The following is a 27,166-nucleotide window of genomic DNA, read 5'->3' on the forward strand; positions in this document are numbered from 1 at the left end:
TGGTAAGTAATGAAGTGGGGGTGTAGGCTATGTTATCACCTATTCCTTATCAACTTTATAGGTTACTTCTCCTGAGTCAGCCTCGGTGAGGCAGCTGAGGTTAGAGTGCTTCCAGGACTATGTCGAACTGCGTAACTTTGATGCAGCCGTTCCTCTCATGCAGCAAGCGTGCTGTGCGCTGAAAAACATGCTATAAAAACAACAGGACAACAGTGCACTAGAGGAGGCAGTGATATCATATTAAAACTGAAATTGATCAGATTTGAGAAGTAGAAGATGTGGCAGCACGACCTCCATGAACATTTCCTCAGAACCGCCCGGAGCAGTGGCACTGCGGTTTGATTTCCATTCTCTAAAAGAAATTCAGCATTTTAATGCACCGCACTTGAACAGATGAATCCCTCACCGGATGATCTCTTGTCAAGCATCTCTTTAACACCTTTACTGTGAAAGGCTTTACTTGATATGTCTCCTGCTGGACATCATGCATTACGGGAATTTGCATCAATTAGCTTTAAAATAATTGTGACGTATCCATATCCAGGATCCCTTAAGTCTGTCCTTGGCCCATAGCTGTAACTGGATCAAGCTCTACCTTTACTGGTGGTTTCACTGGAATTGCTTGTTCTGCACCTGGGTTCAAATAAAATTATTGAGAGCCATCTAAATGAACCTCATTAAACAGAGAGCAGCCTCAGAGCAGGTTGTTGTTTTTGATTTGTGAATGTTTTTATTCATGTAAGTCCAAGAGCAGATAAAAGGAGACATGTGAGAATCTCCAACATGAGTGTGCATAAACGTGGGCACTTGGTTTGGTCACAGCACCACCATTAATATGATTAAACCCCACTCCAGCACTGGGTTGCTAGTGCTCTCTGTATCGGCGCTCCCCAGTTGTTCCAGCATAGCTTTATTTCATACAACATGAACAGATACAGCAAAAATAATTCACAAGTTCACTTCCCAGTTCCCTCTGTGAAATTGTGTGCGACTCAAGATCCCTTATCAAATAATTGATAGAATTCTCCCACATCCTCCGCTTTCAGGTTTTATGTGCTGTGTATGCTTTCGTGGGAGAGACAAGCTGTTTTTAGTTTTTTAGTGTTTGTCTCAGGGGGTGAGTTCATGTTTACTGTGTCATATTGCTGCAACAGAGAGCGATTCTTCCTCCCATCTGTCTTCATTCGCAGAGGGCTGATGTATCAGAGACCAACCCGCCTTTCTCTGCTGGTCAGCTCGTATATTTTTAGACGTATTTCACATTTGAACAAAAGTTGCCTTGTCGAGGTACAGGTCAGACCCAGGATATTTATTTGGATCAGTGACATACAGTAAGCCTCCATCTATGCAAGGACCAGATAAGGACCAAGGCTGACCTGCTCAGTTTTTTTATGCATCCATTTATAAATCATTATCATGCTGTACTTTTTGTCACTGCTCTTCCCCATCGTTCGGCCTGTACATTGTCAAAGCAATGCTTGCAAGAATACAGGGTAGCACTGCTGGTGGGATAAAATTCATATATTCCGTCACAGTATTATTCTCTCGTGTTAGTTCCAGACATTCTGTAAAAAAATACAGCTCGAAAGAGAAATCCCACATTTGGACTGATTTTGGAAAGCATTAGCTGACTGAAAAGAAAAAGAAAAGCTTGTGGTTTCTTCACTCCTGCGGGCTGAATTAGCCATCCTACACATGGCATGTGCAATTAAGGAGGAAGTGCATATTACATCACACTGAATTTCAGCAGTTGCCATTGTCCCAGAACATCTAATTACAGGGCTTTCACACAACAATCCATAAGGTTTTGCGAGAATACAAAAAAAAAAAAAAAAAAAAAGCCAGCACGAAACAAGGCAGCAGTAGTAATCAAATGCAGCCCAGCAGGGCAAAAGACCACTTGCCAAATGCTTGTTTGCACTTATCTCGGGCTTATACAAGGGAATAGTTAGCATGTCCTCAGCGAGTCATATCAAGGCTTCCATCACTGTGAGTGGATCCCAGCTCGCGGCGGAGGAGGTTCAAGAGAGAAGGCAGCTGTTTTCTACTGTTTTAACACAAAAACATGAAAGGATCATTTTAAACCTGATTTCATCCATGCCACTTTTCATTAGCTAATTTTACACCTACCAGCTGCTTCAGAAAAAAGGCTGCTAGGTTTTTAAACGATGCTAAGACAACTACCACACTAGCCCCCCTAGACAGCACGCCTCTAAAATTCAAATTCAAGTCAATTCTAAGGTTTTACTCACCTTCAACCCAATCAATAATCTGCCTCCAGCTTACATTTTAAACTTTTAACCCTTTACTCATACCAGAGATTACAGAAAAATGCTTAACAACTTACTGTGAGTATAAAAGGCTCTGTGCCGGTCCGGGTGTAACTTTTACCGTGTTGGTTTTAGCGCATTAACATGCTAACACTTGCTAGGTAGCTCTGATCACAGCTGAAGCCGATAGGAATTGAGCATATTCAAATGCTGACCTGCAGATGACATTAAATGGAAAAATAAGGGATGTGTTAATCCTCAAGGGAACTAAGATTAGGAGTAGGATTCGTCCTCAACATGAATGTCTGTGCAAAGTGAACATTTTGACCTGCTCTGGGCACTGCATGAGCAGTCAGACAAAGAAGGCACACAAAATTGAATAAGATACTCCAGTCTGGACCAAAAAACAGTGCCGTAAAATATACCATGCAGGGTTAATATAACGGTTATAGAACTCATCAAAATTCTGAGCAGGTAGAAAAGAAAGCATTCTGTTTCCATTAACATCCTTATACAGTTTTATTCCCAATTTGAATTAAACCGTAATATTTTTTAGGCTAATCCTTCGTTATCATTGGGGTCATTCTGTCTCAGCTTGGTGTGGCTCTTTCCAATTTGTGTGAAATTGAGTGCCTCGGGGTTAAGAGGAGAATCTGCAGGCGCAGATAGTGATTCAGAACGGGCTGTTGCAGGATGTGCTAACAGCCAGCATTGCCCCTCCTGGCCAGGGTGACACCACCGATCACCCCAATACCAATGACTCACTGTTGCCACACTGTCTGTGTTGTTACTGGACATCACTAATCCTCCCTTGTCACCAGCTCGCGCACCCCTTGTCAGGACAGAAACAAAGCTGCATGAACGCTCCGGGCAGCCAAACGCAGAGGAGCGGAGGCTCGTGGACATCAAGGACAAAAATGTCTTTGCTACATCTGTAGTTTAAGATCAGAACAAACAGAACAATGGTTTTAGATCCGGAAAGTTGAGTGCACAAAAAGGGATTTTGTGTCTTTGCGTACAAAAACAGTCACACTGACCCGTTAAGTTCATTCGAGGGACTTCATTAAGTTACAGCCACTCCTGCCAGACTAACTTATACTCTGATTGTACTCAGAGGTGGCCATTACTTCCACACTGATTAGGAACCAGTGATTGTGTCAAGACTGATTGGAGACGCAGACATACACTGGCATTCCAATTACACCAAGTACCATCCAGTCAATGGTCAAAGTAGTACTTGAGATCATTTACATTTAACTGAGTTGTAGTCAATGAACAAATGATTATTCTGTAGAGGTATTTCTGTTGGACATTGTCTACAAAACCAAAGCAGCAAAGGAACAGCACATCCTATAATGAGTACCGTACATCTGAAAACAAACCTCATTCAAAGGTAGATACCGCAGAGATGAAATACTAATCTGCGATGTCATGCTAAACAGAAAGCCCAGAGCAGCTGATTTCTCGCTGAGATTTTTTTTTGTATATATAAAAATGAGCTGACATTAAGATAATGCTCTGTCACAAGTTATAAAATGTGCTGTGTCAGAAGCACCTTTCCATCTGCCATAATTCATCCGTCATGCCGCTGCACATCGGTTTTCTGTCACAGATGAGAGGGCACGACAAACTTTTCGGCCTTGTTCCAGCTCCAGCAGACAATAATGATTATTCACAAACGGAATGGACTGCTTAAGGGATAAAACTAATATCTTTTAAAATTAAAATTCAATAGCAGTTTTAAAGCTGCTGTTCGGCATTCTACTGCATGAGCGCGCCACCCTGAATCACAAAGAGGCAGACGACTCCCACCTTAACATAATCTGAACCATCAATCAGCCACACCACAAAGAAGTCAATGGGCCTTGACAATATGTACCTGTCAGATCATTGCCTCTAATGCGCTTAACGTCTGATGCATCTGCACACAACCGAGCGCTACACTCTCTGAGATGTAGTGACAGCCTTTTGTCCAGCCAAGTGCTCATAATTATTCAAATCAAAAATGCATAACCAACCGTAGTAATGGGTGCATCTCTGCAACCAGGTAGGAGTTAAGATTTAAAGGAAGAAACTGCACACTGTAAATGAAAATATGATACAAAAAGAGATTCATTCCAGTTTGTGATGTCTTGTTTAAGTGTCTGCGGAAACATTCATGTTATGTTTTTTCCTCACTTTTGTGCTTGCGAGGAAATTAAGTTCTTGAGCCTATTCATATTGTTTAATGCAGGGTTTATTACATAAATATCTAATATTGTGGGATGCTGTCTTAGCAGTTTTTGTTTCCAGAGAAAGCTCCCGGGCTAATGATTTTATTAATGTATGGAATAAAATCATAATCCATTTCTTGGTCTGGTGTTTTCGAATATCTCATGATTCAGTGGCTTTCGCTCTACAGTAGAGAATGCAAAATGTGTTTTTCTTCCTCCCCTTTCACGCAGAATAAAAATGTTCAGCTCCAATAAAAAAAAGTGACAAAACATTTACAGTAAGGAACCAGGTCACAGCATAAACACAGTAAATGCATTGTGTTTTTTTTAAGTAATGTTTAGCGCAGGGAATAAAGTATCACATCTCAGTGCTGTTAAGATGTCAGAGCTGCTGCCACGGTAAAACTTGGGAGGGAGTTTCTTAGCACCTTTACACTCCTAAATTGGCTGAAAATGTTCTGTGTAGTTGTGTTGTGCTATTTGTGTTAGAGTCCACTGAGCAAACTAAGAAAACGGAAGAAAACATTGAGGCATGTTTAAGAACTAAAATAACTGCTAGAGAACTTCTAGTGTCCCAGTGATTTTACTTTTATATTACATATAATCCATCATTCATACTGTATATAGCCAAGTACTTATGTGACAACTTTAATGTATGATGTAGAAACGCTGCTGTTATTTCCTGGATTTCAGAAACATGAGGAGAGTTAGGGAGACAGATTTCACATCTCTTTCTTATTTGTTCTTCAGTATTAACAGCAAACAAATTGAATATTATCTGTTAAGTCACTCCTTTTAGCCTAGTTATTTGGTTCAGGTAGACATTTTCTGCAGACATTCATTGTGTCTGTCTCTATTTTGTCTCTATTGCTAATATCCTGATTAATGACAATTGTACAGGGGTGCTTTGTTTTTACAACACTCAACTGTTTAAAGCTTTAAAGTCAACTAATGGTGCGTTCACAGTCACTATGAAGCATGGTGAGTTATGAAGCATCAATCACACTTGTGTCAGGAAAGATGCGTGACAATGAACGCTGAGATGGCTTCGACTTTTTTTTGCCGTGCTGCATCAACCAATCATTGCGTTTGCTTCACCCACTGTCGTGTTATACACCGACCAGGCGTAACATTATGACCACCTTCCTAATATTGTGTAGGTCTCCCTCCACAACAGTTGTGACTCACCAGAGAATGGACATGGGCCTTCTGAGGGTGACCTGTGGTGTCTGGCAACAGAATGTTGTTAGTGGGTTATAAAACCCCTATGGGTCCTATGGGTTGAGGGGAGGGGCCTCTGTGGATCATTCCACAGATACTTGATCAGTTTGGGATCTAGTGAATTCAACACCTCCTGCTGTTTTTCATGTTTTTTGAGTTGTTCCTAAACTGTTTTTGTGTGTGTTCCTGTGTCAGGCTGCATCCTGCTGGGGATGGCTGCTGCCATCAAGGAGTGTCATTGCTATGGGGTGGGGGTGTCTGGTCTGGTCTAGGTGGGTGGTACATGTCTAAGTAACATCCACATGAATGCCAGGTCCAAAAGTTTCCCAGCAGAACACTGTATTGTCACAAGATGGTCAATGTTATTTACCTGTATAAACTTCACCTCATAATGATATGCCTGATCGGTGTATCAGCACACTAATATTTGCATTCAGCTCAAAGCACCGCCTCAAAAATCTCCATTCTGAGTTCAAACTTTCCATGCAACCTGAGTTTGGCGAACAATGAAGAATTCTATTTACATTAGAAAGGATTTTGGAACAGCGTGCAGTCTGACACAAGCTCTCCAGTTTTCTCTCTACTGCACCACACCTAGCACGCTGCCTAGCACACAGTGTGGCAGATTTATGAGGAGGAGGCCCTCTGTTCAGACACAACTATCCACTGATGAGAGAACACACAAACACTGCATCAGCATGTTTGTCAGTTATTACAGTGATTCCCCTGCTTGGACACACACACACACACACACACATTTACATCACCTCCCTTTAAGTCTTTTACAAAGGTTTGCTCTGCTCACTTCCCCTAATTAAGAAACCTGATTAAATGGAATGTGAGATCACAGCAGTTACAAGGAGCCAATTAACACGGGGCAGATGTGCTTTGTGGAAATGTTAGAAGACATTATAGAGATGATCTCTGAATTTATAGGGGCAAAAACCCTCTTTTGACTCAGTGACTGGAAAGCCACAATGTATGCCTCCCACACTTTAAGTATAATGAGCATGAAAGAGCAGTACAGATGAGATGAGAATCCACCTACTCAGTGTGTTTCATAAAACGGACATTAAACAAACAAAGGTGCACAGTTTGACTCGGATATATACTGCAAAAAAATACTGGATGGTTGCACATTAAACAGCAGGGAAGTTCTTTTTTCCCTTTTCCTTCCATGAAGGGAAACCACCCAAGCCACGGCAAATTGGATTTGAGAGAAGGGAAAAATATGCCTCTTTTTATCAGCGTCCTCCGTTGCAAATCTCAGAAGTGCACCACGGCGAGCTCAAAGCGCAGCTGCAAGATAGACTTGATAAAAATACCACCAAGCCAGGGATTTCTAGTGTTCTCTTCATGTTCTCTGATCCGTAAATAAACATTATAACTGAGTTAACACCAAGAAAGCAACGAAATGACACCACACGCCTCAATCCCGTCCGAGCTCAGTTAAGGCTCAGAGTCATTTAAATCTTAACGGACATATGCGCCCAAGTATCAAGTATAATTGATGAGCTGTCAGTGGTCTCAAACTGAATTTAGGATTAGAAGTTCTTAATGAGAGTTCCTGGACTTGAGTTAAAATCTTCCAGCACCCTGAAATAGTTTGAGTCAAGTTTTAGTGAAAATATCCACCGGACTGTTGATGAAATCTGGCCTTCTGCTTGAGCGGTCTTTCATTCTCCAGCAACACACTACAGGAGCTGATAGTTCCTGTAGTGTGTGTCTATAAATTAGATAACATGTTTTGAGCACATGAGACTTCTATTCCAGTAATTTTGAAACGCACAATTGCCTGTAAAAGCTGCGTGCCACCTCTCTCTCTTATTCCTTGGTGCTCGCTTGCTCAAGGACATGAATCACAAGGCTTAAAGGACTGCCATGGGCAAAAGGAGTGGAGCTGGAAGTGAAAATAAGGACCACAGCAGTGGATCCTTCTGAAGACAATTACAGATAAAAAAACTCTCCACTGAGAAAGAGCCTAAGAGTCCGTGTGGGAGCTGATAAAATTTTGGTGTTCAAAAAAAGAAATCCTGCAGGACAAGTCACATCCCCTTGACGGGGATACAGACGCAGGAGGACAGGCACATGGCGGAGACAAGAGACAGCATGGGCTGTGTGCTTAGTACTTAAAGATGTAGACTGAAGGCTATCCTTGCTTGATCCTCTTTTGGATCCTGTTAAGCTCAAGGATGAGTTGAAGGAAAGATTGGATATTCCTCTCAGGAATCCCACAGAGGTGTCTCACTGGAACACACCTAGCCGTTTCAATTAATAGAAGAGGGGACTAAGTTCTTTAAATATAAGGAGTAATCCTAGTTCTCTAGCCTTTCATCGTAATGATGCTTTGCTTCAGTAGCTTTGTAAACAATCGTTCCGGGCTGGTAAGTCTCTATCCTCGTAATATTCGTGCATCTCAAAACAAAGCACATGGTCACCGTCACGCGCTAACACCAGATTTCCCTCCATAATTATTGTGTTGTTCAGACATTTTTCGAGCATGGGGATGTGATCCTCTTATTTCCCGGAGTGTGTTATCAATTTTCATCACCGTTCACAGTGAGACGCTGTGTCCTGCAGCTTTATGACACACAATGCTCAATTAGGATCATACTGAGTGTGGTTACAGAGAAGGCCTTGGCATATGGCAAACATCATTACTGTACACTTCACGTCGGTGAGTCAGCCCGCGGAAGAGAGGTGCTGTCAAATGCGAGACGTCTTCTTGAGCTGCAAGAAACCAGCATCAATGTGTACACACACAGTGAACGCGTGAGATGCGGTTAAGAATGTTTAGTGTAAGGTTAGGGAATGTTTCTAGGAATCTATGACCAGTTCAGTAGGGACTCAGTGTAAAATGTGTGTTTTACTTGGATCATGACTTGACTAAGTCACATTATGTGTATACAGACAGATGAGGATTCTTGGTTTACATTTGAAAAACAAAAGATGAGCAAACTTTGCATGGCCACTGACTGAAACAGTTGTTAAGACATAAAAATGTCTTATGTTTGAGAAGAAAGAACCGTGAAAGCCAGGAATTATTTGGAGAAAATATTGACAAAGCTGAACAGGATAGAATTTCCAAAAGCATTTAGGTTAAACCCTTTTCCCACAAGACAGAGGGGATTCATTAGCTGGACCACCAGCTGCCCCTTAGATATGTACATCCTGGCTGCAACCAAAGGGGATGCTGAGGATTCTTGCCTCTAATTGACTGATCCAATGGCATATCCATTGAAAATTAATTTTAGTATGGAGAAAGCTCCTGCCAAAACCAGATTCCTGTACAACTTGCAGTGATCGTCACTGACGCTGTCGTGTTGTGATTTGCGTTACATGAAGATCTCTCACCGCTGCAACTCTTCAAACTTTAAGATTCACACTTGAGATTAATTGTGTAGTAATAATTTGACAAGCCAGGGAGTAATAAATGCCCAGTGCTTCAGTCCCACAGGAGCATTCCCGTCACGTTGAAATATTCATGAGAAAAGTCTTATTTAAGGCCAGAGCTGCTCTGGGTATGTTGTACAGGTGCAAAGCCACTACAGCGGCTTCCTCACAATACATAATATATGACTGAACAGATATCAACTCTAATTCGTGTCAAGGAGTGACAGTAAATTAGGCGCCATGCAGCACAGGACAGTGTGTAACATACCCCTAATCAGACAAAGCAGACTGACACCTTCACATAGCAGTGACTCACCGCGTGTTAAGTGCCCTGCATCTCTGATTGTCTCAAATAGGATTTTGCCCCCAGTCAAGGCGTATATTATTTGTAAGAAAAACACAGATCCTCATACGAGACAGTGGCTAGAAGACATACAGGCAAATAGGTTGAAACTGTGCTTACCTCCCAAAAGTAACACCACCGACTGAAGAGCAAGGATGTGCAACATGTTTCTGAGCCGTAAGGAAAAAAACAAAAAAAACAAAACAAAACAGAATTTCCCCCAAAAATGTGTCTGCACGCCGGAGTGGCTTAGTTCGCAGATGGAAATCGTACATGCAGCACCGTTAGTAGTAAAAACGCATATTTTCTAGTAAAGGTCATGGTTCATCCAGAAATGTGGAAATACTGAAAATCTACTGGAAAAAAAATAAAATAAAAATGAGAGGCTCCTCACATGTATTTTGTCTACTTGTTTTTACCCGGAAAAATCAAGAACTGGGCAGTAAGAACTTGCACACAGGTACGAAGCTCTCTTCCCAGCATTTTTAGAAGCGTAAACGCTAAGATGCTACATGGAATTTACAAAACCACAATAAAACGTCCATTGTGATACATTTTCAGAATGAGAACCAAATCGGATTAATATATTAAAAAAACACCAAAGTGAAAACGTTTTCAATCCTCCCTCCTCAGTTGGTCAATTTGTCTGGTCTGTAGATTCCACGTTCCTGAAGTTGGCTGCTGTGTGGTGCGTAAAGTCCGACACTCTGGGACGAATGGAAGCACTTCCAGTCCTGCATTATGTATATGGTGATGGAGAGAGCAGAAAAGTTCAAGTCGCAGTCCCAGGTCAGCGTACATCCACTCCCTGGCAACCTTATCGTTTCGTGAAGTCCTGAGCGCAACTCCTGCAGCAAACGGCAGCCACGGCAGAGCGCGCAAAAGCTCTCCGTTCTCAGAGCCAAGTGTCCAGCTGCCACTTCTAATTAGACTTTGGCACCAGGTGGTTCATATATTCTGCGAAAGTCCGGTTTCAAATCTTCATCTTTCTGTGTTTATGTAGACAGACCACAGGCTGCAGTTTCAGTGGAGCTTACGCATTGACTGTCCGTCCAATGCGCGTCGAGAAAAGCAGGGGGGGGGGGAGAAAGCCAGTGACAATAACTGCCACTGGCACACATCGGGGGGCGTTTGGCACTCTAGAAACATCCTACTCCACTAATGACGTTGGGAATAAGTACAGGCTATGTCATACCGTTTTACAAACACTAAATTCACATTAAACTTATATATATCCTCTTTAAGGAGAATATTGAAGGAAAGGGGGTGGGGGAACTCTTCAACCTCAGACAGGATTGCCAGAGCATGTCTTTAAGTAAGATCTTCACGCCTTTACTTAGTTTATATTTTCCTGTGACACACCACTGCACAAACAGAATGACTTTAAAAGTTGTTATCGGACGTGTCCTATAGATTGCATAAATGCGACACTTGGCAGGCACTAGCGACCCCTTGTGGCACAGACGCAGAACTGAATATTATACTGCAGGCATAACATTGGGACCACTGACAGGCGAAGTAAATAAGATTGACCATCTTGTAACAATACAATGTTCTGCTGGGAAACTTTTGGACCTGGCATTCATGTGGATGTTACTTAGACATGTACCACCCACAGAGACCAGACCAGGCATCCCCACCCCATAGCAATGACACTCCTTGATGGCAGCAGCAATCACCAGCAGGATGCAGCCTGACACAGGCACACACACAAAAATGGTTTAGGAACAACTAAAAAAAAAAAAACAACAACATGAAAAACAGCACAAGGTGTTGACCTGGCCTCCAAATCTAGATCCCAAACTGATCTGTAGGATGCACTAGGACAAGCCTGATCCAAAGAAGCCCCTCCCCTCAACCCATAGCACCTAACGGACCACACTAACAACATTCTGTTGCCAGACGCCACAGGACACCCTCAGAAGGCCAATGTCCATTCTCTGATGAGTCACAACTGTTTTGGAGGCACAATTGAGACTTACACAATATTAGGAAGGTGGTCATAATGTTACGCCTGATTGGAGTAGGTGGTGGATTAAAGGCAACAGACATTCAACACTGTGGACAATGATAATAATAAACAACAATTTGAACAATTTAGTAAAAGTAATAATATTTGTAATTGTAAAGTAAGTGAGTCTGTCAGGTTGTCCTGAACCGGTGTTGCATTTTCAGATCATTTCTACTGAACCATATTCATTCATATATTCATCCCATTTTCTATATTTATTCCTATTCAGGGTCATGAAGGACACACTGCATGGTCTATTCCACAACAGTAGCATAGTGGGGAGTTTTCTGATTGTGTGCACAGTAACCTTCTAATATAATAAAGTGGAAAATTATGTTGGATTAGATATATTTTCCACAAGGTAAAGCAAGCAAACAGGAAAGGACAGGTCAATTTCAATATAAATATATGGTTTTATTTATTATTACCTTGTTTGAATTCTCGTGCTGGGTCTCTAACGCACAAGGGCGACTGCTGAGGAATTCATCAAAACTGAGACACGGGAAATGAAATAAAATACCGTGTGTTTTTTGTTTTACCGTAATCTGGTAACTGATTAAACCGTGAGCCTCACAGCAGATTCTTTCCTACCAGACCAGATGGCGTTGAGAAGACTAAAGTGATTCTGTATGAGGTGCGCACTCACACACAAAAGGTCTGGCAAAGAAAAAGAAAGTCACCCACTTACATTCACATACAGTGTATAGATGCAATTCAAGTAAGGTGTTGTGAATGTCTTTTGGAGGGAAGAGTTTGAAATCTCTTTGACCATTAAATTGCGGTTACAGCCACCGTGTTTGTCCTGATTTTAAGCCACTCTTTCTGGTTCACTTCAGATTCCATTTTTCTCCATAAGGAACCAAGCTTTTACTTCCTCCTCAGTGTGTGCAATTTGATCCTGGAAACAAGTTCACTCTCGTACAGCTGCAAAAAGCATTAGAGGTGCGGGGGGACAAAAGTGTTGATGTAGAGCAGTACCTTTCCCGGCTGTAATGGTGGGCTGGAGCATCACTCACAGAAAGGCTGGTAGACGTCCAAAAGCAGCCCCCTTCTAGAGCCTGATACTCAGTTAAATCCCTTGAAACCCACGGCACACTGAGGTCCATTCAACAGCTGGAAATCGGAGAGAGAGTACCAGACGGAACCGGTGTGGCTTTGGTTACATCGTCTGTAGCTGCAAGTCATTAAAAAAAGCTCCTCTCAGTCCTGCACATGGTAAGTCCATTTCCCGGGCAGAATTACCAAGTCATAGGCTGCGGTAAAAATTCACACACCATTCATCTCCTTCTTAAAGATGATAAGACACAATTTATTTGGAAATGTGGAGGTTTTAAAATCAGGTAGACCCACTGCAGGCATATTTAAAGGGATCTTCTGAGAGGCAAAAATCCAAGCTATTGTGTCTTGACCTCTCTGAGAGCAGATCTTAAGACTTTGATGTATAGAAAAAGGTCTCGAGCCTTTGATGCTCTGGAAAAGATCTGGTAGCTTTCATACCTTGAAAGCAGGCCGAAGACTGAAATGCCAGACACGTTCAAACTGTATTTCCACTTTCAGACACCTATCATCACATTGTACATGGGAATGTTAACCAGTTTCATTCCCTGCAGAAGCAGAGCTTTTCAGCTAAGCATGCAACAAAACATTTACTGGAATAGTCTATAATGTGAAGCTCTGTGCAGAGATTTGAGACACTTTAGATGTTTAGATTCATATTCATCATGCACTACTGTCAGAAGGGTTCCCGAATGGTCCAAGATTCACACAGCAGCATGACAATGATATTAAACATACAGCCAGAATGATAAAGAACAACTTTCACTGACGAGAAAAAGCCCTTTAACAGATGGCGCAGCGCAACATTATTGAGCCAGTCTGGGATTGCATGAAGAGAAAGAAGCTACTGAGACGTCCTAATTTCCCAACTGCAGAGCAACCTTCCTGCAAGTCACCTTTAAAAGTGTATCTAGGAACTGATGCTGTTTTAAAGCGAATGTGTTCTGATTTCTGCCCTTTAAAGTTATCTGATCAATAAAACTATTTATGACATTATTTCTGAAAGCATTCTCACTTTACTTGAAGTGCTGTAAACCTTTGCAGATTTCTGAATGTACCTTGTGGGATATTCATTAAGAATACCAAGTGGGCGAAGCAGACTATAGGCAGTGTTTTTTTGCTTTCATATTGTCACCCCATGACCTTCATTCAGTCCCCCTGGATATGTTCTATCCTGTCCTCCGTGTTATACATAATGAATCGTCCCCTGTGTCTGCGTTCGGGTGGTATCCTTCATCCATGACCTTAACCAGCCTCAGTAGCTTGTCCTCCTCTGACTTGGTAGACAGGAGGCCCAAATTCATCACCACCTTTCATTCTCCTTCTCTGGCCTATCTGATCTATGATAGCATTAATAATAACCGCTGCAGAATGCCCTGTCGCCCTCTGTGCCTTGCCCACTCCCGGCCTGCACAGATTACCACCAGCCATTCACAACCCATTAAAACTGTATTTACTTATCAGCCTCTCTGGGACCGTCATTCTGTTTTCAAGACTGATGCCTAAAGGGAAAGCAAAGAGTGACCTTCCTGCAGCCTACAGTGCTGTAAGTCAGTAGTCCCAAATGATTTGTACTTACTTTGCAGCCTAAATGCTACTGAAAGCCACGTCTCAGTGACAAGAAGCAAACACTTTAATAAGTCTGAAAATAGAACAACACAAAATAGAATGCGTTTTTAAAGCAGCAGTTAGAAAAAGACTGATCTCATTTAACATGAAGCTGGGAAGAGGAGCAGGTTAGCTTAGCACAAAAGGCCCAACACCAAACTGACGTTAAAGAGCTATGGTCAACAACAGCCAACTATGATGTCTCCTCACGATGTCAGTGTCGGAACTGAAATGTTGCTCTTGAAAATACAGAAAAGAAGAGCTAGGTTTAGCTGGGAACCTAGGAAGAGCTGCAAACTGTTCCAAAATCGGCTCTTCTGATTTACGCTGTTCAGTCTGTTTTTTGTTTTCATTTCAGATGATCATCACATTGTGAAAATATTCAGATATACACACATAAATACACCAACCAGCCACAATATTAAAACCACTGACAGGAGAAGTTAATTCATTACCTACACACGTACCGCCCACCTAGACCAGAGCAGGCACCCCCACCGCATAGCAATGACACTCCTTGATGGCAGCAGCCATCTCCAGCAGGAGAGGAGCCATCTCCTGCAGCCCGACACAGACACACACACACAAAAACTGTTTCGGAACAACTCAAAAAAAAAAAACGAAAACATAACCCTAACAGCACAAGGTGTTGACCTGGCCTCCAAATTCAATCCAAATTGATCAAGAATCTGTGGGATGCACTGGAACAAGCCTGATCCACAGAGGCCCCTCCCCTCAACCCAAAGGACCCAAAGGCCCCCACTAACTACATTCTGTTACCAGACACCACAGGACACCCTCAGAATGCCCATGTCCATTCTCTGATGAGTCACAGCTGTTTTGGAGGCACAAGGGAGACCTATACAATATCAGGAAGGTGGCCATAATGTTATGCCTGATCGATGTATGATCAGTCCAATTAGTGCCAAGAGTTGGACATGTGGACATGGATGCTCACCAATGGCACAACACTGCTTCGGTTTAGTGCATCACAGCCCAAAGAGTGGAAGGAGGGTAGAAGAGCTACACTGTTGATGCCCACCGTTTACAAAAACTGCCTAAGCTTACATCAGAAGTTCACTATTTAGCACACAATATTTCAGTTGAATCTGTGTAAGTGTGAAACCTGAGGAGATTATGTGAGGAAGTTTCCATTGGTTCCATCCTGGCTGCAAAAAATGTCACAATATACAGATACGCCGTAAGACTGCATGTTTTGTTTTCTGTTTGCCATATATCAACTACTGACTGCTGCACCACATATGCAAATCACATAAATAGTTTGATTGTGTCCCCATTCTATAACAATTTAAAGATAAATGTTACAACTCTTTTGAGCTGTAGTCACCGTACAACAAGCATTTCCTATAGTTGGAGTTGGCCTGGCTCCATATGCACCATTATATTTGACTGACAGCTGAGCAATCATGATAGCATAAATGGGACAAGGTGAACTCTCCTCATTCTTCTTTACACAGACAGTTATTTCTTATCAGCCAGAATGTGTCATGGTCTACTTTGGGTGTGCTTAACTTCCTCTGACCTTTAAAAAGGGCTGATTATTTCCATCCACAATCTTCACTCGGCAATACGCTGCCAGCACAAAAGGATATTAGGCCCAGACCTGCGGGTCTGATAATTCCAGCTCTCAGTATGGCAGCGAGGGGAGCAAAACCACAATGCTCTGCCATTCTATTATCATTTCACTGCCTCCATCTTCACCTTCACCACTGGTATACTGTCACCTTTCACCTCAGAGTGTGCAGCTCTTTCAGGAGCAGAAAAGTTCTTGGTGTGTGTGTGTGCGCTCTGTTTTATTACATCTTAAAAGTTCTTTGTATCCACGGTAATTAACTTTTCCTTTATTCATCACCCTCCCGGGACAAATTACACAGCTTTGCATAGCCCAGAATACTGTAGCTATGTAAATCTCCACGGTGTGTGGAGACTCCCATGCCTCTAGCTCCCCTGACAGGACTATTTGATCAAAACAGAGTGAGTCTGAGGGAAACCAACAGGTTGAAATGTTTAATAGATTCTTATTTTACTTGTGGTAATCTCGTAATCAGAGGTTGAAGGGGGTCACATCTATCACTCAGGGAGCAAATAAAAGTCTTATTGTGTCCTGCTTCTTTTCACCTCAGGAGGAAATGTGAACCAGATAAATGATGGCCTTGTTTCAAAAGAGGCTCAATCTGTTGCCAACGATTTGTGGCCAACAAAGTAATTTCGATACCGTTCTTTGTATTGATAGATGAGAGCGAAATTTAATATAGGGCCAATTTACTGGTAGGGGGTAAAGGAATGGAACTGCAGTTATCTCCCCTCCTTTCCCCCCTCTTTGCCTCCATCCTCTAATGCGGCTTAAAATTAGACGTCAGGAAAAGGACAAACAGCACAAAGGGTGGTATTTTTGACAAAGCTTTGTCCTTAACTACCACCATTACTCTTCAGTGCCAACAATCCATGTGAGGTTCCTGTCAAATGTTAAATACCTGCATCAATATGTAATGCATCAATTCTTTTTTTTTTTTTTTTTGGACAAATTTTGCTTAATAAACTAGAGGTAAAAAAAAAAAAAAAAATACATAAATAAAGAGGCCCCTGGAGGATTCTTTGCAAAAATTGTTGTAAATGTTACGTTTTGATGCCTGCATTGCAGATGGTTTGTGAACAACACTTACTCTTGCTGTGCCATAGTGAGATTTGTAAACTTCCTCAAGAATCTGTATTAACGCTCAGCCCAAGACCTGGGAGGGTGCCATACACTTGAAACACACATTGTTGTTTTTTTTGCTAGCCTAAAGCTGGATGTGTTGTGCCACCTGCTGTTATTGTCGTCCAAAAAGAAGCAGTACGCTCCTGTGACCACAGGGTGACAGGAAGGGGAAAAAGAAATTGCCTGCTTCACCAGGGAATTCTCACAGGTGTGTGCACAAAGACTTAAGAATCTATCACTGGCTGTTTTGTTAAAGGAAAGGTAGAGTCAATTATTCATGAGCACATGGCTTGAAAATCGTGGGTAAATTAAGTGTGGTTGGAAAATAGCAAAAGAGACTTCAGCAACACTGGAGCGATTATGAGCGAGCTGCCATGCGTTCAGGGAACAATGCCTTACTGATCGGGTTACTTGGATGTGAAAATGGTAATTGTCTTGAAAGTGACAGAATTAGAATTAATCAAACTTTGATTAAACTACTGCATTGTGTTTTCCGCTCCGGAGGACGAGCTCTCAGTATGCCAAATAGATTCTCACAGTGCTGTTTGTTCACAATTCTCCCCACGTCCACATTTACATGATGGGTTTATGTTTGCTTTCATGCTCATGTAAAGCCATTCATTCATGCATTTGCTGTATAATGACAATTGTACTGAGTCCAGGCTGTAGTCTGTGTGCCGGTGCAGCAATGCTGCCACCTAAAGACAGAGTCTGCATCAACCATTACTTGGCCAGCAATCATAAAGTATAATGTATTCATTCATTCATTCATCTTCTGTACCCGCTTATTCCTGTTAAGGTTATAATGTATTCTCAGATGTAAAGAAATATGGAGTAATCCTAAAAAAATTAATTCTTTATCATTTTTTTCAGACTCTCTAGTTATTTAACACCCAATAAGCACATTGTAGAGCACAGTAGGGGCTTCTTAGAAAGTGATATATTGTTATGGTTATCAGAATAGATGAAAAATGAAGCTGCTTATTTCAGATTTCTTAAACACACTGATAAAATCCTTCCTAGCCAGATTTATGTTCTCTCTATTTTCACCAAATTTACAATCTGAGCAAAAAGCTGTTTTTCCTTGTTGTCTTAAAGTCTTCAAAATGATTTGCCAGTTTAACTAATTTGTGTCCCCCAGCAAGACATTTTCATCACTTGATACATGATACACTATGTCACCAACAGCATATGTTGTGTTAAAATGCAATGTCATATACATAGCCTGCGTTTAAAAATCAGACGCACACATGTTAAAAATGACATCTTGTCAATGAGCCCTCCATGGTGGCTCTCAAAGGGAGCCATCTGTCACCAAACTCAGACACGGCGGGGGTTTGTTTGCGAAACAGGACAAAGGCGACTGTTAGCAGCCAGATGCTGTCGGCATAATGGAGTAGCTGTCAAAAAAAATCTGAAAGCTGCTGCCTTATACTAAACGTGCCATATGGACAAAAGAAATGGTTTCTGGGCCGATTTGTGTTGGTGGTAAAATGTTTTGTTGGTCAGAAGGAATATCAAGAGAAAACATCCCAAATAATAGTCAAAGTCTTGATCTGTGGACAAAACTGATTTATTAAAAATGTGTGTTATTATGGCCTTACTAGTACATAGACAGATATAAAAAATGTATTGCAAATTCTGATCTGTAAAATTTTTACATCTATAGCATTTTAAGACATTATGTTATACAGAAAAAAATGGTTTATCGGTAAAACTAGTCAGAAAAGTAAAAATAGTGAAGGTTGATCACTACAATTTCAATGATATGGCTGAATATGTTTTGTTCAGTATTTTCATTCATTTACTGTAGAATGGGCACCATCATTTTAGGACAGTTCCATTGCAACAATGCACAGCAAATATAACTTTATAAATATTGATATCATTGTACTGAAAGTGTATGTATAATTTTATTTTATTTTTTTATTTATCAATTTTTCAATTTATGTTCCTGTGGATGAACATATCCAGTTTTTAAAAAAACTATTCCTGTTAAAAAACAAAACAAAACAAAAAATCATTCTTCTTCTTCTTCTTCTTCTTCTTCTTATTATTATTATTATTATTATTGTTGTTGTTGTTGTTGTTATTGTTATTATTATTATTATTATTATTATTATTAGTGGTAGTAGTAGTAGTAGTAGTAGTATTTTAGCAGGTCATTGTGAAGAGGAACCTTTGTTAAATCGAGTGCTTTAAAGGGGAATGAAAACAGCGCCGGACTGATGTGGGCGTGGTGAAAGCTTCCTGTTTAGAAGGAAAGCGATTGACCTGCGTTTGAGTAAGTTTCTTCATCTCTTTAAGTCATTTTACCCAGACACTTTTATCAGCAATTTCGCAGGTAAATGAGTAACACGTTTAGCTAAAAATGCAAGCTTTTACTGTGAAATACGTGCCGACTATAAGCCATTTTCTTAAAACACAAATAGCGTTATAGTTGTCGCAAGTCAGCTAGCCCAATGTGAGTTTACCTGACACTGCGAATAAAGTGCAGCTTTACCATCCAAGCAGAAATGATACTGATTGCATAAAAGGGTGCATACTATATGAAGCGTTGTCACACGTTGGCTTGTCATATATTGGTGTCATTCATTTTCGAAAGACAGCTGACTGCTGCTGCTGTACTCCAGAGATAACATGTGAAATTATCTCTGGCACTGGCACACCCTCGGTCCATAACACTGGCGTTGTGTTTTAGGTCCTGACTTTACAGAAGTGTTGTGAAGAGTGGAGGAGCCATGCCTTTCCTCCACGGGTTTCGAAGGATCATTTATGAATATCAGCCGCTGGTAGATGCAGTGATGTGTGTTGTTGGGCTGGAGGACGGAGATGGCGGTCAGGAGGGCAGGTAAACCGGAAGCCATACTTTTTCTTTCATTTTTATTGATTAATCATTGCAGTTCTCATTCCACTTCTGAATGCGTCTAAATGCATTCGGTGCCACTTCAGATTCTCTTACTGAAACATTGCCTCTCTCTGCTCTTGTCAGACGTCCGGAGGATGAGTCCGGTCTGTGCAGCTCTCTGGAGGAGCTTCTGGAGCGAGAGTCCCAGTCTGAGGTGTTTGTGGAAGGCATCAGCTATGCCCTGTTTAAGGTGGCAGAGCGGGGACTGGTGTACGCTGCTGAGATCCTTCTGCGCTACGGAGCTGATCTAAACTTTGAAGGTGAATAATCATTACTGAGTGTGCTTTTAATAATATCAGTGTTTTTTAACATTATGCAAACAGTTTGTAGAAACTTTAAGAAAGTGTGGATAATATCATAAGACTGACACAAACAGTGTTATTCCTCTTAAGTAAGTGTTTGCATTGTAGGCTCATCATTTCCATTAATATACCTTGAATTTAGACGATAGGAGTTAGTCACACATTTTGGATGAAAACAGATGAATACATTCTGGACAAAGATTGATGGTTCAAACAATGGTTGCCTTAGATCTAGGACACTGGTATCATTATTTTAAGCTCCTATATAATGGGGAAAAAATGTCTAATTGATGACTGCTCTTATTGAGTCGATAAAAATATTTCATATCACGTGTGGTCAACAGAACAAATTCGGCAAACGTCAGAAGTGTCATGTCAAAACTGAGAGTAACGTCCAGTATTTGGTTAATCTATTGGTTAAGTGGCTGCACTTCAGGTACTGAAGCACTTCTTGCTTTAGTAGGAATAAATAATAGTATTTAATACATCCAGTAACATATATACTGCAAGTACTCCAAGTTGAGTTTTGGAGGAATTTAATACATGTCATACAATTTTAAGATAACTTTCAATCTCAGAAGACTGGAGTTTAGTTCTGTGTTGAAGCCAAATTGACATTCAAAAATGTAATTTCACAGAGCTGGAGCGTTGCATTTACACCAAGTGAACAATATAAAAGCACACAGCTTTCAAATTGAAATGAAAATCATCCGATAAGTCATGCCAGTTAATTTTTAAATTACATGTTTTAGTGTGTGCTAAATTTGGATGGTAATTAGATTTTTTTGTGTGTGTTTGTGCTGCCTGCATAACTGTTTGTTTTCTAAATTTATGACGAGCATTTAATGACAGGTCACACTTAGAAATGTGAGAGGACTGCTACTTTCCTATTTTAAATAAATAGCTGCATAAGTATAACAAGCAAGCTGTCATCCGTGTAGACTTGAGAGGAATAGTCTCCCGATAGCACACTGCAGTGGAAAGTGCAGCATGTATCGCTGCTGTGATTAAGCTGCCAGGACTCAGCCACACTCTGCTGTGGTGACCTCTGGTGGTTTTAGACATGTGTTTCCCCAGAGACATAATTAGAGTATTCCAGCAGAGGCTACTTCATTCATCTTTCATATTTCTTGAATGCCTCTTTCTAGAAAGTCAGCACTGACAAATGCTCCCACATAGCATGCAAAAATGCTCCGGTACTTTTTTCATTCATTTTTCCATTGTTTCTCTTATGAGCTATCTAACGGGAATTGTGCTTATATAGGTAGGACTAATTCTGTAAGTGGAAACTTTGTTGTCTGGACACTGGTTGTTGTGTATACATGAAAGAGAATTTGCCGATACATGGACTTTGGGTATCGCTCAGTACAAAATACCAATCCGAAATCACTGTTAAATTAATAAGCTGTATCCCTAACAGTGAGCCAACATCAGGCTTGACTCACTTTGTAAAACAAATTGTAAGAAGTAAACACACATAAATAGATTCAATGAATTTACTGTCATTAAAATAAATGGTTATGCTCGAGCAACTTGGTTTAAAACCTTAAAATTTACAATTTTAAAACTTTCAATGCAAAGACACTGGTCTGAAATTAAAATTAGTCTGAGTCTTGTGATTTTCAGTCATCCAAGTCATGTTATAGCTAAGACAAAGTTAAAACAAAAGCAGCTGGACTTGTTGGAGGTTTCCTGAAGATGTTTCACCGCACATCCAAGTGGCTTCTTCGGTTCTGAAGTTGCCTTTGTTTCTAAATTGGGTTGTGTTATATTTTGCAGTGGCTCAGCAAGCGGGCATAGACCTTGTTGGTGGAGCAAGCTTAAAATACTGGAAGACTGCTGAGCCTTTGTTTTATATGATTTATCATGACACAAAATGCGTGCTTATGCATTAACCAGGAAGATCCCATTGACAGGCCAGGGCTCTCTTGAAAACGGTTACAAAATTACACAATTAAAACGAGCATTAAAGAAAAAATTACAAGCAGAATATAAAAAAAACAAGTGCATATTCTGGAGTCAGTCTCAAGTACTCAGTTTCTATGCAAAAGATGCAGAGTGGACAAAAGACCTTCTACCCAAATCAGTACAGAGCAGGCCATCCCACCCGAGAGTATAACTCGTAGTGGTGTGTGTGGTAAACAGTGTCAACCATTCGAAGATCCATTCATGTACAAAAGATCTCCATAATCTAATACAGAGGGGAAAAAAACGTTGCGCCAACAAGTCACTTTTTTGCATTAAAAGAAAAATACAACTGGTTTAAAAAAAAATTAATTAAAAAAAAAAAATTTGGCTTCATCTTCTTTACAAGTATCTCCACATGCAGCTTGAAAGTGAGGGAGTCATGAATTAAGACACCCAAGTATTTACATATGTGTACCACCTCTATTTTACTTCCTAGATGTTAACTTAGAATAATGTAGAATTAAACTGAATAGATTGACCCATAGTCACTTATACCTGATGCATCTGTTCATCCTTAGTTTTCTCGAGACATTTTGCATTGGACAGAACTTATGCACAGCCAGCATTAGTGATCCCATGAATATGAAAATCAACCACCACACACTGACGGCTTCACTGTGATGTAATTTGAAGCGAACAACTCATTTGGCGTCTAGCTTCTTCACTGAGCACTCACGCATTAATCTCACCTGAAGAAGCTGCAGCTGAAACGTATTGTTCTGTCCTAATGTTTAATTGGAATTTTAATGCATCTATCTATTATATTTCAGCTCAGTTTATAAAAACACAATTTTTCTCTCCTGTCTTATTTCAAGACCCAGTGTCATACTACAATCCACTACATATAGCAGTTTTGAGGAACAGGCCCAACATGGTCAGGCTGCTGGTTGGTCACGGAGCAGACATCGAAAAGAGGGACAGGGTGAGTAAACAACTATGTCCTCTCTTCCATTCATTTCCACCCCCCTTTCATCATTTTGTGTTAATACAACGTAATGTGTTACTCTGTAGATCCATGAGAGCAGTCCGTTGGACCTTGCCAGTGAGGAATCGGAGAGGCTTCCCTGTCTGCTCACCTTGCTGGACCTGGGTGCTGATGTGAATGCAAGGGATAAACATGGTAAAACTTTCATTGGCGAAGCTAATGTTAAAGCATTCATCCATAAACCCATTCATTCATTCATTCTGAAAGGTGATTGCTTTGGTGTTGTCTCATAAGGAAAAACACCTTTGCTCCATGCCATGGCCAGCAGCGATGGACTCACCGTACACAACACAGAAAACATCCAGCTTCTACTGGAGAGAGGTACTGACTCACTTCACTTTGCCTTTTTCTTTGCTTTTATTCATTCAAATACTTCCCTAAACCGCTAAAGAGCTACATGCAGAATGTCATTGCCACTTTCACACGCTTTGACACCAAAGTAAATGGGCTAAAATATGCACGCAGATTTTTAGCACAACTGGAAAAGAACAGTCTTGTGATCTAGTGTGAAGCATCTGACTGACGAAGATTTTAAAACTTATCGTCTTCTGTCTTCAGAGTTTTAAGCTTCATATCAGTCTCCATAGAATACATGAACCTCATGACTACCGGGGTAAATAATATATTTGGATTAAGAGTTTAGTTATATGATGCCAATCCAAGATAGTCAATAGTGGAAGGACACAAATGGGAGTTTCCTGACTACTGAGGGTTGACTCTTCTTGGCACATGGCAACATACTGCCCATACGATAGACTTGGAAAGTGAGGATACACATCCATACACTGTATAAATATGGACAATGTCTCGGCACTTCCTTGCATTGGCCAAACTGATGCTATTTTCCCGGGGATATGGGCGGGGATTTGGAGCCAGAGTCTGCACAGTGCAGTCCGAGAGTGGAGCCACGCGTAGCCGCGATATCGATGACCTGACCACACTTCTTCCAGACTCACTAGACTCTACAGGACCACTTTACAGAGCGGTTGGCATGGCAACCGGTAGTCGCCATTATGTCAAACCCTATTTCTATAGTGTCAAATAACTAAACTAACTATACTTATGTAAAACATGACACCTTGACATGCATCAACAATATATTAAGTGCCTAAAATGACAGAAACCATTCTTGGAAAAAAAAAAATTGATGTCTATTTTAGTGTTTGACTTTGGTGCAAGTCCCATCCACTAACATGGAGGGGGTGGAGCTTATGACCTATACAGCAGCCAGACACCAGGGGGAGCTCTACTTGCTTTGGCTTCACTTTAGAGGAGCAGTCCCTCCATCCATCTTTATACTGTCTATGTCCCCCGCCATTAAAATCATATTGCTTTTCAGGAATCCTCTGGGTGTGTCCATCTGTATACTGTCAACAGGGGGTACAATCACGTTGCATTTCAGGAGATCTGGGTACTGTGTTTCTGGAAGGCAGGATGTGTCATTTAATAAAACTCTCTTGCAACTTGGTGGAAGCCCTGTACAATACAAAATTTGCTTAAATAATCCTATTAATGTAAACAACAACTGCTAATTTTCAAGACTGCAACAAATAAATGCTCAAACAGCAACTTAACTGTCAAAAGAGTCACTGATAAATATTATCTATTAATACTTTGTCATCATTTACACTGTCTAAACACTTGCTCTAATTTGTACATGGGTAAATTGTTTTAGAGCTGATCAGAAATGTGGATCTGATTGATGCTTCCTTCTCTAAAGGTGCCGACATAAATGCTACAACTGTAGACGGTGAGACAGTTGAGTCCTCGCTAGTGTTTCTGGTAAAGGAGGCTCTGCAGGCCACTACGGAGGAAGCTGCTGAGATCGGTAACTTCTGCTTGAAAACCACCCAGCTGCTGCTGTCTCACGGTGTGGACCCCAGCTGCTGTCTGAATGAGGATGGCGAGCCGTCCTTGACACACACAAGCTTGGAGCACTTTGACCTGCTCTTCCCTCTGGCTGTGCTCTTAATCCAGAGTGGAGCTTCGTTGGTTTGCTCCTATCACAGCGATTCCTGTTGGTCGGGTTACAGCCTTCTTTTCCAGAGGCTCCAAACAGTCCTGCAGCAGTGCTCTGATCAAAGTCACGCCGCTGAGCTTTTGGAGCAGGCTGAGGCGTTGCTCGACTTAGCGAGGGTTAACGTCCCCGCGCTGCATCTCCCTCCTAGGCTGGAACTCCCTGTGCCTGGTCCGGACTCTCACCCGTATGCTCAGGCTCTGGTAGACATGCACAACCGTGTAGCGGAGCGTGAAGCAAGCCCTCCAGCTCTGCGTTGCCTTTGTAGGGCATTCATAAGGAATCACCTACGGCCCTGGCCAGTTGAAGACAGAGTGAAAGCCTTGCCTTTACCAGACAGACTGAAAGACTTTCTCCTTCCTGAGCAGACATACACTCCCAAGCCTGGCTGGGACTGCTTCAAGCCGCAGCAGAGCCAGCGCTGACACAATAAACTACTGGCTAGTTGTTGTTTTTTGTTATTTTTTTGGTCCGCATAAAAACTGAAATGAAACTCTCAACTTGTGTGTAGTAATCTCTGTGAAATGTCTGAACAATTGTCCATGAATGGCATTGAATCTAACACACCGTCGAGGCCTTTGTTGAGTTCTTATTGTGTGTCGTCTTTGCCAAATTTACGAGCACCTGTTTAATTAAAGCTACAAAGCTATGTTTGTACGAATATGTCACATTTTCACTGTTATGATCAGAACTGATGTACAGTTAAGTGAACCATGTTAATGCATAAAGAGGCTGCAATGTAAAATAAAAAGCACCAGATGGCAGTGTTGCTCCTGCAAATCAAAAGAAAGCTCACATGTCGGGGTCAAAGATGTAGTTACTCACAGTGCAGCTTATTAAAGTTGCTCCTGCACAGTAGGATGCATCTATATTTTATCTCCTCAACGTGATGGTGCTGTATTGTGGAATTTGTGTATCTTCTTGTGTAACATGAAGGAGAAATAATAAAACAGTGTTCATTTCACCATCGTTGCCCTGGTACCACATTTGTTATTTTACTTGACGTTATTTTACTTTTGTAAACATGTTACTGCTTATAGTGATCCAAGTAGTGGCAGTGGAGCGCCACACTCACACTCATGGGCTATCAGGGGAATAATTGGTTCTACACGTTTACCACAGAGATGTGTTTGTACACCAAACATCAGTTGGGCGAATGCTAAAATATAAAAAATAAAAAATAAAGCAGGGATAAAATGCTGCAGCAGAGCAGAGAGCGTGTGCCTCCACCTGTTTTGACATGATTTTACTGTGACATAATGTGGCTGCTGGAGTAGAAAGTTTTGCAGGGCATTCTTAATGCTTATGTTTAAATTCTGCAGGGTTTAGGGGCCTCGTCTGTCTCTCGCTCCCTCGCATGAGTTAAAAAAAAAAAAAAAAAAAAAACTATTCTGCTCATGCCGGCTTTTGGTAAGAGGCAAACGGTGCCTAAAAGGAGCATACTGCAACGGTACAAGAGCACCATAGGGTACATATGTGTTTGTGTGCGTGTGTGTGTGAGGAGCAAACTAAATAGGACATTGTGTTACACAACTAACCCCTTCCTGACATTGCTGAAGCTGGAGTGGCTCCAAGGCTTGCAGGCGCTCCAGCTCCTCTTGGTTATCTAGGTCACAGCCTCTGAGGAGAAGAGCCTCGGCAGCAGCAGCAGCAGCCCTGCATGACACACGCTTCACTCTCCTGTCTGTCTGAATCTCCCTGCATGCTCTTGACAAAACCTCAACGCTGGCCCTGGTCGAATGAGGGAGAGAGGGAGGGAGGAAGCGAGGGAGGGGGTTGCAGGAGGCAGAACAGCGGAAAAAAAAACCCATTAAAGATACAGAGACGGCATATGTGGAATGGTTGTGAGAGCGCTCATGGAGGACACATGGAAATGGCAACGTTGGATTACATTTATACTATACACTAGCTGAAGGAACATAATCCACCCAACCAACAATCACAAACACTGGAAAAAAAAAAAAAGCAGGCTTCTTCAACAGAGCCCAATCCCTGCTTGTAGAAGGTGATAGAATAGAGATAGTGGGGGGAGGGCTAAGCCAGTGCTTTCCATCCAGCATTTATTGGAAAACAGTGCGAGTGAAGCTCTGTACTGAAATTAGTTATTGATCTATTCTCTCCCTGAAGCCCATGGGTCTTTCCCACCACACCT

At 41.4% G+C, this 27,166-nt stretch overlaps 2 protein-coding genes across 2 annotated transcripts in view; one reads left to right on the forward strand and one right to left on the reverse strand.

The window, feature by feature from the left end:
- LOC311493062 (transmembrane protein 132C) overlaps window positions 1–9,606 on the reverse strand; it is a gene marked incomplete at its 5' end in the record, with an annotated part of 123,452 nt that extends 113,846 nt beyond the window's left edge. The window contains one exon of the mRNA XM_084551580.1: window positions 9,561–9,606. Coding sequence (XP_084407706.1) covers window positions 9,561–9,606 — 46 coding nt within the window. The remainder of the gene's footprint in view (window positions 1–9,560) is intronic.
- Window positions 9,607–19,080: 9,474 nt separating this feature from the next.
- Window positions 19,081–26,056, forward strand: asb6 (ankyrin repeat and SOCS box containing 6). Its single transcript, XM_084550980.1, has 7 exons — window positions 19,081–19,118; window positions 19,536–19,685; window positions 19,827–20,002; window positions 22,828–22,934; window positions 23,024–23,132; window positions 23,232–23,318; window positions 24,718–26,056. Exons 2-7 carry the CDS (start codon window positions 19,576–19,578, stop codon window positions 25,437–25,439), a joined length of 1,311 nt encoding a protein of 436 aa, XP_084407106.1. The 5' UTR covers window positions 19,081–19,118; window positions 19,536–19,575; the 3' UTR covers window positions 25,440–26,056.
- The last annotated feature ends 1,110 nt before the right edge of the window (window positions 26,057–27,166 follow it).

Source organism: Chelon labrosus (assembly GCF_963514085.1).
Source record: "Chelon labrosus genome assembly, chromosome: 9".
Lineage (NCBI taxonomy): Eukaryota > Metazoa > Chordata > Actinopteri > Mugiliformes > Mugilidae > Chelon > Chelon labrosus.

Excerpts from the sequence above, each read along its gene's own strand:
- asb6 (XM_084550980.1), top strand. The coding sequence starts at position 19,576 with ATGCCTTTCCTCCACGGGTTTCGAAGGATCATTTATGAATATCAGCCG. Across the intron at positions 19,686-19,826 it reads GATGGCGGTCAGGAGGGCAG|ACGTCCGGAGGATGAGTCCG; the intron begins GTAAACCGGAAG and ends TGCTCTTGTCAG. Across the intron at positions 23,133-23,231 it reads GAATGCAAGGGATAAACATG|GAAAAACACCTTTGCTCCAT; the intron begins GTAAAACTTTCA and ends TTGTCTCATAAG.